General features: G+C 42.2%; 1 protein-coding gene across 1 annotated transcript in view; it reads left to right on the top strand.

Annotated features, from left to right (window-relative positions):
- Positions 1 to 12862, top strand: part of dnah5l (dynein, axonemal, heavy chain 5 like) — a 465990-nt gene that overhangs the window by 218385 nt on the left and 234743 nt on the right. Inside the window, exons 44-46 of the mRNA XM_078535621.1 lie at positions 1929 to 2063; positions 11585 to 11774; positions 11999 to 12216. Of these exons, the coding sequence (XP_078391747.1) occupies positions 1929 to 2063; positions 11585 to 11774; positions 11999 to 12216 (543 nt within the window). The remainder of the gene's footprint in view (positions 1 to 1928; positions 2064 to 11584; positions 11775 to 11998; positions 12217 to 12862) is intronic.

Raw genomic sequence — 12862 nt, 5'->3', positions numbered from 1 at the left:
GCCCTTAATCAATTAATTGAATTGAATTTTTCACTGCCCGTCCAACCTTGAGGTTGGCGGGTGGGCGAAAAGGCCAAGCGCCCATTGAAATTTTTACAAAACCTCATCCACGGGCAGGATAAGGTTTCAACTGTTGATTAAAAAAACAATGAAAACTTTTTAAGCTCATTTTTAGCATGTCCCTGCTCATGTGACAGAGTCACAGGAAACCTGTAAAGGACATATGTACTAAATGACAGAGTCACATGAAGTGACATGTTTTCCTTAATTTTAAAGCCTTTATTTGTGAAATTAAAAATCTTCAGCTCCCGGAGGCAGCTCTGTGCCTTCAGGAAGTTTTCTGTGAGTGCACCCACGTGCATGCGCTGACTTCTTCATTCCCCCTCCTCCCAACCCCCACCCAGGCAGCCTGAGCGTTTCAGCGTGTGATTCAGGCTAGCTGGTCATTAATTGGCCAGCCAGTGTGAAATCGTGGTTGGGTTCCAATCACAGGCTGCAAGGGGAAAGTCTCCACCCATGTCTACCCTCCGCCTTTCACCTACCAACTTCCCCCCATCACTCTAGACCCACCCAATATCACAATTGCTCTCCCCTCTGTCACCCTTGAACTGCACACTGTTACCCTGGACCTTATCATGATCTACCTCCTCATGCCTTCCATCCCCTTAGAGTTGACACCTGTTAATGTCCCCAGGCTCACCCTAACCCTACCCCTTCCTTATCCAAGCCACCTGTCTAATCCCCCTCCGTGACCCCTGATGAGATGATACCTTCATCTAATAGACTCCCATCCTGACCTGCCACCCTACCGTATCCCACTCCTGCCTCTGAATGTGACTGTTCCCTCCTATCACCAGTACCCTGATTGCTACTGGCACTCGAGTGAAGATCTGTGAGGTCCCCAGAAGGTGAAAACAACGTCTATTGACTTCAAAGTCATGGAAGAGGTGAACTTCGCAGGTGCACGCCACTTATATACAGTCGTAAAACTGAACTTTCTAAATTTTCACTGGTAGGGAACTTAATTTGGAGGACAAACTTAATTCTGGTGAGGTGGCCTTTTAATTAGCATACATGAGATTCTAATAAATGCAAATGGGGTTCCCAACATTATTTGTCAGGAAACTCGACCCACCTTTAACCTGCCTTCAAAGTTGGGAGAACAAAATGCCAAACCAATTTCCTGCCAGCGGGAAACTGACCTTTTCAATCACACCAAATTTAGCGCCCCTATCCGCCACGATACCTACCACTGGAGGAAGCGGAAAATCCCACCCATTGTTTTTTTTTAATGATTTTATTTGAGGGATAAATATTGACCAAGACACCAGGGAGATCTCCTTTCATCTTCAAAATAGTGCCACGGGATCTTTTATGTTCCCTTGAGAGGTTAGATAGGAATCTTTGTTTAACAACTCCCCTGAAAGACAACATCTCCAACCATGCAGTATTCCCTCAGTACTACACTCGTGTATCAACCTAGATTATGTGCTTAAGCCTCTGGGGAGGAACTATGGTACAAGGCCAGTTAATTTGAGCAATGAGTACAGGCAGAGTAGTCATCATATGCTCAGTGTGTTGTTTTTTAACATAAGAAAGGATTTCTAGTAAGAAGGCTTGTTTGTCTGTAAAGGTTAAAAATGCCTAAAATATAATTCATCTCTGATTATAAAATCTGTTGAAATGCAGGAACATTCCACAAATTAGTTTGATATGACTTTAAGTTGCACCAATACTAGAAGAGTATAATGAAAATAATTATTAGGTCAATATATATTAATTGCTTTCTTGTGAATGTAAGTTAGAGTAATGCCAAACAGACTTCCTTGCATTTGAGTGCAGTTTTAGCTTTTACTGTGTCTTAATTAATATTCATTGTTGCTCGTGATGCTGTTGATATGGTATTGCTTATTATCCTACATTGGCAGGTGCACTATGACTTTGGTTTGCGTAACATTCTGTCTGTGCTGAGAACTCTGGGTGCTGTCAAAAGATCAAACCCAACTGAACCAGAGAAGACTGTTGTCATGAGAGTTCTGCGTGACATGAATCTTTCTAAACTGGTATGTGTACAGTAACAGATTTTCACCTTGAAGAGGAACCTTTTGTTCCTATTCACTGATTTTAATTGCACTGTTAGGATATTTGGATTAGTCAATGAATGGGCATTTTCCATCTCACATTTAAAATAAAAGACTAATTCAATAACTCCATATTTTTTGATTGATAGATTGCACCGCATATTTTGAAATAATCTACGGAAGAGATAGCAAAGGCATTACTACTTTAATTTAGTAATTTATTAGGAAAAGCTGTAGTGCCAGAGAACTGGCGGAGAGCTCATGTAGTTCCTATATTTAAGAAGGAGGTCAGAATATGTCCAGGAAATTCTTAGCCAGTCAGCTAACATCAATGGGAGGAAAAATAATGCAATCCTCACTAAAGGAGAGAATGGAAGAACATCTAGAAATGAGAAACATAATATTGAATAGCCAGTGTGAATTTCAAAAAGGAAAATCTTCCTTGACCAACCTTATTGAATGTTTTGAGGGGGTAACAGAGAAAGTAGACAATGGTAATGCAGAAAGTGTAATTTATCTGGATTTTCAAAATGCCTTCAATAAAGTATCCCATAATGGACAAATGAATAAGGTCAGAGAATGTGGAGTCAGAAGACAAGTGGCAGATGGATTATTAGCTGGTTTCAAGACAGAAAGTAGGGAGTGGTGGGAGTAAAGGGTAGTTATTCAGAGTGGCAGAAAGTGGGGAGTGGTGTTCCATGATCAGTGCTAGGACCACTACTGTATCTGAATGCACGTAGCATTCGAAACAAAACAGATAAACTGAGAGCACACATAGAAATAAATAAGTATGACTTAATAGCCATTACAGGGACATGGCTGCAGGAAGAATTTGATTGAATTTTTTGAGGAGGTGACCAGGTGTGTAGATGAGGGTAGTGCAGTTGATGTAGTTTATATGGATTTCAGCAAAGCCTTTGACAAGGTCCCACATGGGAGACTTATAAAGAAGGCAAATGCACATGGGATACAGGGTAATTTGATAAGGTGGATTCAAAATTGGCTTAGTTGTAGGAGACAGAGGGTGATAACAGAAGACTGCTTTAGTGACTGGAAGCCAGTGTCCAGTGGTGTACCACAGGGATCTGTGCTGGGTCCCCTATTATTCGTCATTTATATAAATGACATAGATGACTATGTGGGGGGTAGGATTAGTAAGTTTGCGGATGACACAAAGATTGGCCTGGCGGTTAACAGTGAGGTTGAGTGTCTTGGGCTACAGGAAGATATAGCCGGGATGGTCAAATGGGCAGTTAAGTGGCAGTTGGAATTTAACCCTGAAAAGTGTGAGGTGATACACTTTGGAAAGAGTAATTTGACAAGGAAGTATTCAATGAACGGCATGATACTAGGAAGTTCTGAGGAACAAAGGGACCTTTGCGTGTGCATCCATAGATCTCTGAAGGCGGAGGGTCATGTTAGTGGGGTGGTGAAAAAGGCATATGGGACACTTGCCTTTATCAATCGAAGCATAGATTACAAAAGTAGGGAGGTCATGTTGGAGTTATAGAACCTTGATGAAGCCACAGCTGGAGTACTGTGCGCAGTTCTGGTCGCCACATTATAGGGAGGATGTGATTGCACTGGAGGGGGTGCAGAGGAGATTCACCAGGATGTTGCCTGGGATGAAACATTTAAGTTATGAAGAGAGGTTGGATAGACTTGGGTTGTTTTCGTTGGAGTAGAGAAGACTGAGGGGCGACCTGATCGAGGTGTACAAGATTATGAGGGGCATGGATAGGTGGATAGGGAGCAGCTGTTCCCCTTAGTTGAAGGGTCAGTCACGAAGGGACACAAGTTCAAGGTGTGGGGCAGGAGGTTTAAGGGGGATGTGAGGAAAAACGTTTATACCCAGAGGGTGGTGACGGTCTGGAATGCATTGCCTGAGAGGATGGTGGAGGCGGGTTGCCTCACATCCTTTAAAAAGTACCTGGATGAGCACTTGGCACCTCATAACATTCAAGGCTATGGGCCAAGTGCTGGTAAATGGGATTAGGTAGGTAGGTCAGGTGTTTCTCACATGTCGGTGCAAACTTGATGGGCCGAAGAGCCTCTTCTGCACTGTGTGATTCTGTGATTCTGAGGACATGGATTGGAACCTTCATATTAAAGGGTATAGGACATTTAGGAAGGACAGGAAGTAAGGAAAATGTGGAGGGGTGGCTCTGTTAGTTAATGATGGTATTAGCACAATAGAAGGGAATGACCTAAATTCAGGAAACCAGGGGCAGAATTCTCCGGTCGATGAGCGTAAAATGATGCACAGTGACGTTGGGCAGGCGTCCCGACGTCACCGCGTGTCACTTAGATTTTCAGTTCGGCGGGTCAGCTACCCACTCACTGAACTGACAAAGGCCTATTAACGCCATTTAAATAGTAATTAATTCAATTAGGTGAGCCACACTAAGGCCCAGGAGGCCTTCGCATTTTTCATGAAACCTCATCCACGGGCGGGATGAGGTTTCATGAAGTGTTTTAAAATCTAATACAAATTTTAACATTACTTCTTTGACACGTCCCAGCTTATGTGACAGTGTCACATGAGGAGACATGTTTTAAAAGTTTTTTTTCACCTTTATTTAAATGAACACATGACAAATGTACGAGAGAAAGCTAGCCAGAAATATAAAAACAGATAGTAAAAGTTTCTATAAATATTTAGAAAAGAAACGAGTTAACAAAGTGAGCGTTGATCCTATAGAAAGTGAGTCTGGAGAATTGATAATGGAAAACAAGGAAATGGCAGATGAATTTAACAGGTATTTTGCATCAGTCTTCACTATAGATGTACAAATAACATCCCAAAGCAGGTATAAATCAGGAAATAGAAGGGAGGGAGGAACTCAGTAAAACTACAATCACCAGTGAAGTGGAGTACTGAGTAAATTGTTGGAATTACTGGCTGAAAAGTGCCTGGGTCCAGATGGACTTCATTCTAAGGGTTTAAAAAAGTGGCTAGTGAGAGTTGATGCATTGATTTTAATTTTCTGAAACTCCTTAGATTCGGGAAAGGTCCCATTAGATTGGAAGATAGCAAATGTAATTCCATTATTCAAAAAGAGAGGGAGACAGAAAGCAGGAAACTACAGGCCAGTTAGCTTTACATCCATCATAGGGAAAATGTTTATTAAAGAAAATTATTAAATAAGCTATAGCAGGGCACTTGGATAAGCTCAAGGTAATCAGGCAGAGTCAACATGGTTTTGTGAAAGTGAAATCATGTTTAACCAATTTATTGGAGCTCTCTGAGGAAGTAACATGTGCTGTGGATTAAAGGGTGGATGTACTGTGCTTAGATTTCCAGAAGGCATTTGTGGCAAGTGCCATATCAAAGGTTATTGCAGAAAATAACAGCTCATGGTGAAGGGAGTAACATATTGGCATGGATAAAAGATTGGCTAGCTAACTGGAAGCAGAGAGTCGGCATAAATGGGTCTTTTTCTGGTTGGCAGGATGTGACGATTTGTGTGCCATAGGGATCAGTGCTGGGACCTCAACTGTTTACAATTTATATAAATGTATTGGATTAAGGGATTGAAGGGATGGTTGCCAAATTTGCTGATGACACAAAGATGGGAAGGAAAGTAAGTTGTGAAGAGGACATAAGGAGGCTACAAAAAGATATTGATAAGTTAAATGAGTGGGCAAAGATCTGGCAAATGGAGTATAATGTTGGCAAATGTGAAATTGTACAGTTTGTCCGGAAGAATAAAAGAGAAGCTTATTATCTAAATGGTGAGAGATTGCAGAGCTCTGAGATGCATCGGGATCTGGAAGTCTTAGTGCATGAATTGCAAAATGCTAGTTTGCAGGTCCAGGTAGTAATTAGGAAAGCTAAAAGAACGTTATCATTTCTTGCAAGGGGAATTGAATACAAAAGCAGAGAGGTTATGCTTCAGTTATATAGAGCACAAGTAATCCCTCGTCTGGAGTACTGTGTACAGTATTGGTCACCTTATTTAAGGAAGGATGTAAATGCGTTGGAAGCAGTTCAGAGAAGATTTATCAGATTAATACCTGGAATGGATGGGGTGTCTTATGAGGAAAGGTTGGACAGGCTAGGCTTGTATCCACTGGAGTTTAGAAGAGTAAGAGGCAACTTGATTGAAACATATAAGATCCTGAGGAGTCTTGACAGGGTGGATGTGGACTAGGGGTCACTGTTTAAAAATAAGGGAACGCCCATTTAAAACAGAGATGAGGCAAATTTTTTTCTCTCAGAGGGCTGTGAGTCTTTGGAACTCTCTTCCTGAAAAGGTGGTAGAAGCAGAGTCTTTGAATATTTTTAAGGCAGAGGTGGGTAGATTCTTGGTAAGCAAGGAGGTGATAGGTTACCGAGGGGTAGGCAGGATGAAGATTTGAGGTTACTATCAGATCAGCCATGATCTTATTAAATGGTGAAGCAGGCTCAAGGGGCTGAATGGCCTCCTCCTGCTCCTTGTTCATATGTTCGCATGTTCACAATTTACATGAATGATTTGGGCATCAGAATCAGAAATACAATTTCTAAATTTGCGGATGACACTAAATTCGGGGGAATAGTCAATACTGAAGAGGACAGCAACATATTACAGGAGGACAAAATAAACTTTCAGAATGGAAAAATAACTGTCAAATGAAGTTCAACACCAATAAATGTGAGGGAGTACATTTTGGTAGAGGAATAGGGAGGTCACTTAGTACTTAGAAGATGCAAATCTAGGTGGGTAGAGGAACAAAAAGATCTCAGAATACAAATACAGCAATCATTATAAGTTGTGCTACAAGTGAGCAAGACCTTAAAAAACAAACCAAGCGCTAGGCTTTATTCTAGAGGGATAAAGTTGGAAAGTAGGGAAGTTGTGCTAAAGCTGTATTGTTTTATCATATTATAAAAAGGATACAGAGGCCCTAGAAAGAGCGCAGAGAAGATTTACAAGGATGATACCAGAAATGCTTGGATATATGTATCAAGAAAGGATTGACAGGTTGAGCGTTACGAGCTCAAAGACTACAGTCTTTCTAGTGTGGTGTCTTTGTTGAACTGAATGTAAGATGGCTGCCTGCAGGGAGTCCCTCATAGCAGACATCACAGGACTACAGCAAGCTAGATAGGACATGTAGTAATGTTTGCATTTCAAAACCCAAACATCTCCCTTTTCATAACGAACAAAAGACAAATTTGCATGCACTATCATGTGTAACTGTGAGTTACTCAAGTCACCCACGATACCACAACTGTTCTCATGCATTGGCAAACTGTTCATTATTCTCGTCAGTCACTGCACATGCATTGCACACATAGTTATTAAATCATTGCAGGTCTCTTAACGGTACGTGTGCGCGTTGTCATTGGCTGTTCGTCTGGGTGATGTTCCCTCTCCAGGGAGTGTCATTCTTGTAGCACTTATTGTTGCTGTGGTAGCTGTTGCTGTTGTTCCATTTCTGTTCTTGGGGACCAGTGAACCTCTGGGAGTGATGGTCGCTCTGCACTCTGTGCAGTTGTTGAGATCCCATCTTCCTGATTCGCTGCCTACAATGAAGGAACGGCTTCTTGAATTGTTTGTATATGCCTGTGGTTGTGGCAGCACGATTGAGGTGAAAACTGTGTTATGCATGTCCCACGTGGGCTGACTTCTGTTGAGAGAGTTGAAGGTTTGCACTCTGATTGGTTCTCCAATGCTTAACTCTGGCAATGGTTTGGCAGTCTTGTCAAAATGAAATTTGACTTTCTGCTGTTTCATCTTGATTTTTTCACTCACGCCTGTTGCACCTTCTGGTTTCAGTAGCTTTTTTGGTATTGGAAGAATAGTTTGGGTGCAACGTGATATTAGTCTTTGGTCTGGATTACTTTCCATACCTTCAGTTGGTGCGTTTCTCCACTCAAAGATTGCCTTGTGCTAGATTTGCTCAATTTCTTGGTGATTCCTTTGGCAATTTTCACTGCCACCTCAGCCCTTCCATTTGATGTAGATAGTGTGGAGATGGTGTATAGTGTTGAATTTCCCAATCCTTTGTGAAGCAGCTGAATTCTTCACTTGTGAACTGAGGGCCAGTGTGACTCATCACAGGACAGAACTTTTCCTATGGCGGGCGGGCTGGGTGGGAGCGGGCGACATGCGCGGCCGGTAGTGCTCAGCGCTACCTATGTGGGTGGGGGAGGAGGGAGAGTCAGGGTGCGAAAGAGCGCAGTAATCTCCCTGAGGCACGGAGCTGCCTCGGGGAGATTGAATAGATTATAAAACATTTTAATAAATAAAGTAAAAATTTATTTAAACATGTCCCCTCATGTGACAGTGTCATATGAGCTGGGACATGTTTGTGAAGTTTGGAAAATTTATTTATTTTATAAAAGCTTCAGGAAACCTCATCCCTCCCGTGGATGAGGTTTCCTGAAAAATGCGAAGGCCGCTTGGGCTCTTCGCCTGCCCGCCAACCTTAAGGTTGGACGGGTAGCATTGTTAACTTGTTTAATTATTTTTTCAATGGCTTTAATAGACCATTGACATTTTGGCAGGCGTGCAGCCACCTCCGGCGCACACCCATTGAACAGAATACTGAGATGACATGCGATGACATCAGGACGCATGCCCGATGTCATCGCGCGTCATTTTATGCGTCGGTGTGTCGCGCCTGCCCCCACACGCCCGACTGGAAGATTCAGCCCACAATGTCTGGAATGCCATAATGACTGAAGTGTGCTTTCAAGGATTCTATTATCTCTCTTGTCGTCATTGAAGTCAGCCAGTCTACCTCCCAGTAGTCAGAATAGTAGTCAACAGTGGCAAGATATATGGTGAGGATGTCTAGTCCCAGCTTCATCCATGGTCTGTCTGGGATGTTGTGCATCATCAATGGCTCTCTAGCTTGTTTAGCTTGGTACCTGTTACCAGCACCACCCTGGCAGATGTGGTATTTAATTTCATTGCTCATGTTTGGCCAGTAGAGCACTTCTCTTGCCTTCTTCAGATTCAATTCCTTTATGGCTTGTATGGATGTGTTTCAACATCTCTCCTCATCTCCTTAGGGGTGATGACTTCATTTCCTTTGTATAAGATGCCATCTTGGGCTGTCAATTCATCTTGGTATGCCAATATGTTCTTGTGGCCACAGGTATATCCTTGATGCTCTCAGGCCATCTTTTCATCACCTCTTCTTGCAGCACTTGGAGAAGTGCATCTTGTTGGGTAGTTCGCTTGATTTGAGCAAGGTCCTTGTCTGTCAGATTTAATGTCTCTGCTGGGTTGATAACTTCCAGAGCATGTTGAGCTGCTGCTTCATGTTGAATCTGGAAGATTTCACATTCTGTTGTAGCGTCCTCAACTTTCCTCATGGGGAGTGCTGCTCTCAACAATGTATATCTATCTCCCTTGCTTGTATGTCACGTCCAGATGATATGTCTGTAAACAAAATAACATTCTTTGCAGACACTTTGGAACAGATAGTAGTGGTTTGAGAAAAATGCTTTGAAGTGGCTTGTGGTTGGACTCCACTGTTATTTTCTTTCTCTCAAGCAGGCATTGATGAAAATGCTCAAAAGCAAAAACAATAGCCAGGCACTTTTTCTCAAACTGAGCGTAGCATTGTTCAATTTGTGTTAATGCCTTGATGGAAATGCAACTGGTTATCCTTGTTGCATTAGGATTGGTCCAAGACCTGTCTTGCTGTTGTCACACTGCCAGATGACTTCATCATTGATGTCATTGGTACTCTAGCATTGGCCTTGTCATCACTAGTTGTTTGATTTTAGTGAACGCTGCTTCTTGTTCCATGCCCCAATACCACTGCATATCCTTGACAGTGAGTTTGCATAATAGTTCACATTCTGACAACACATTGGGCAAAAACTTTGCTAAATAGTTTACAAAACCAACAAATCATTGCACTGCTTTCACATCTGTTGGTCGCAGCCACTCCTGTTCCCCACTCATGGTTTTTATCTTTGGAGTATCTTATTCTAGATGGACTTTAACCAAAGCTAAAGAGACCCATCCTGAATCTAGGATCTTGATCTAGAAACTTAGAATCATAGAATAGGACAGCATAGAAGGAGGCCATTTGTCCCACTGAATCTCTATCAGCTCTTCTGAAGAGCAATCCAGTTCTTCATACAAACAACACCACTCCTTCCCCATATCACTGCAGTTTTTTCTCCTTCAAATATTTATCTAATTACCTGATAAAAGCCACAATTAAATCTTTTTCCATCACCCTATTTGGCAATGCATTCGAAATTCTAACAACACATTACTTAAAATAGATTTTCCTCATGTTACCTGTGGTTCATTTTCTGATCACCTTAGATTTGCACCCTCTCATTATTGACCTTTGAGCCACTGGAAACAATCTAAGATGAAAATATCGACAAACTAGTGCAATAAAGATGTCTCAGAAAATTTGAGAGCAGTTGAGGATCCCTTTAAGTATTGCGGGAAATATTGTTGGCTGGTGAGAGCAGGAAGTAACAATAGTCAGGTAGGCAGGGATGACTGTGGTTGGGCATTAATTGCATCACTGGACCTCACATTGCATATATGTATGAGGTTCCCTTGATGTATACTGATGAAAGCTCTGACCACTAGGACAGTGGTCCTCTAGGAAAATTGAGACGAATGCCAACAAAGTGGTAAATCAGCACAGATTAATTTTGATTCCTTCACCATTCCATTTTTAAGTGCAAGCAGTGCAATAGTGACATGAAAAATCCTCCCCCTGTATTTGTATTGCTTTTTCTATCTCACTTTACATAGCTGGTAAACAAATATCAGGGGCAGCATTTTCCGGTCGACGTCACCCCACGTCATTTAGATTCTCAGTGCAGCTGAGTCGGCTGCGTGCCCACTGATCTGTCAACGGCCTATTAGGCCATTATAAAAGTAATTAAAATGATTTAGTGGATCTGCCCATCCAATCTTAAGGTTGGCGGGCAGACGAAAAGCCCAGGTGGCCTTCACAAAAAACATGAAACCTCATCCATGGGTGGGATGAAGTTTCATGAGGGATTTAAAATTTGTGTTACACTTTTAATAAAAGTAATTGACATGCCCCAGCTCATGTCACAGTGTCACGTGAGGGGACATGTCAATAAAATTTTTCTTATCCTTTATTATCTTTTTAAAAGTAACACTGATCTCCCTGAAGTGGCACTTTGCTTAAGGGAGATCCATGTGCTCTCTTGCGCGCATGCGTGAAAGAGTGCACTCCCGGCTCAGGGAATCCACCCCCTCCCCCAGCCCGCACAGGGAGCGCACAGCACTTCCGGGCAGATGCCACGCTGGGCCGGCCTTAATTGGCCCGCCCACGTAAAATGGCGACGCGCCTCCGACTGGGGACGCCGATCGGGAACCCGCCCACTCCCGCACAACCCCCCCTGACGGGGGGAAAATGATGCCCCAGGATATAAACATTGGGGGTTTTCCTATCCAAATTCCTTTGTAGGTAACTTTGCATGTGACCCAGTTCTGAAAGAATAGAGTAACAGGAGAAAACATTTCAGAATGAAAATAATATTTATTTTGTCTTAGGTGGACGAGGATGAACCTTTATTCCTGAGTTTGATTAATGACCTGTTTCCTGGAATTACCTTGGATAAAGCTGGCTACCCTGAACTGGAAGCTGCTATTGAGAAACAAACCATGGACGCTGGGATTATTTACCATCCACCCTGGATCCTGAAGCTCATTCAGCTCTATGAAACTCAAAGAGTCCGACATGGTTAGAGTGTATTTTATTGAAAGATGGAATAAAATATACTCCGAACATCAAGAAAGAAATTTATAATTGAATTTGCTTTCCATCTAATATTCTGCAAATAACCACTTAAAATAAAAAAATGCATTTGTAATTAATGCATAATTTTCAAAAGTTCATTTCATGTAGTTAAGTATACTGTTGTTTCTGTGGTGAAATACCATGTTTTGTTGTTGTGCCTGTATTAGGTATGATGACTCTAGGCCCTAGCGGTGCTGGGAAAACAAAGTGTATCAATACCTTAATGAAAGCAATGACAGACTGTGGAGCACTTCACAAGGAGATGAGAATGAACCCAAAGGCAATCACAGCCTCCCAGATGTTTGGTACTTTGGATGTTGCAACAAATGACTGGACAGATGGTGTTTTCTCTACTCTATGGAGGAAAACATTGAAAGCAAAGAAGGTAAGTTAGTGCTTTCATTATGCTGCTCATTAATTTAGTATATATGATAGTAAACAAGATATGCCTTTGGGAGCCAAGCTTGACACTAAACATATCGTAAGTTATGGAGCTGCAATATGAAAAGTTTATTTGATGTATACTTTATTTGTAGAATTTTTTTTGCGTTAGAAAGTGTATCTGACCTTCTTCTCAACTCTTCAACAATCCTGGGATTCCAAAGTGATAGTCATGCCAGCACAATCAACATGCTGGCGATTACTATTGACCAGAAACTGAACTGGACCAGCCATATAAATACTGTGGCTATAGAAGCAGGTCAGAGGCTGGGAATTCTGTGGTGAGTAACTCACCTCCTCACGTCCTGAATTCCCAAAGCCTGTTCACCATCTACAAGTCAGGAATGTGATGAAATACTCTCCATGTGCCTGGATGAGTGCAGGTCTAACAACACTCAAGGAGCTTGACACCATCCAGGACAAAGCAATCCGCTTGATTGCCGCCCGCGCCCTTCCCCGATTCACCACAACATTCATTCCCTCCAACACTGAAGCACAGTGACAGCAGTGTGTGGCATCTGGAAGGTGGACTGCAGCAACTAACCAAAGGTCCTACAATAGCACCTTCCAAACCTGCAACCTCTACCACC

This window comes from Cetorhinus maximus, chromosome 3, assembly GCF_964194155.1.
Source record: "Cetorhinus maximus chromosome 3, sCetMax3.hap1.1, whole genome shotgun sequence".
NCBI lineage: Eukaryota > Metazoa > Chordata > Chondrichthyes > Lamniformes > Cetorhinidae > Cetorhinus > Cetorhinus maximus.
This window is presented reverse-complemented; position numbering and strand designations above follow the sequence as displayed.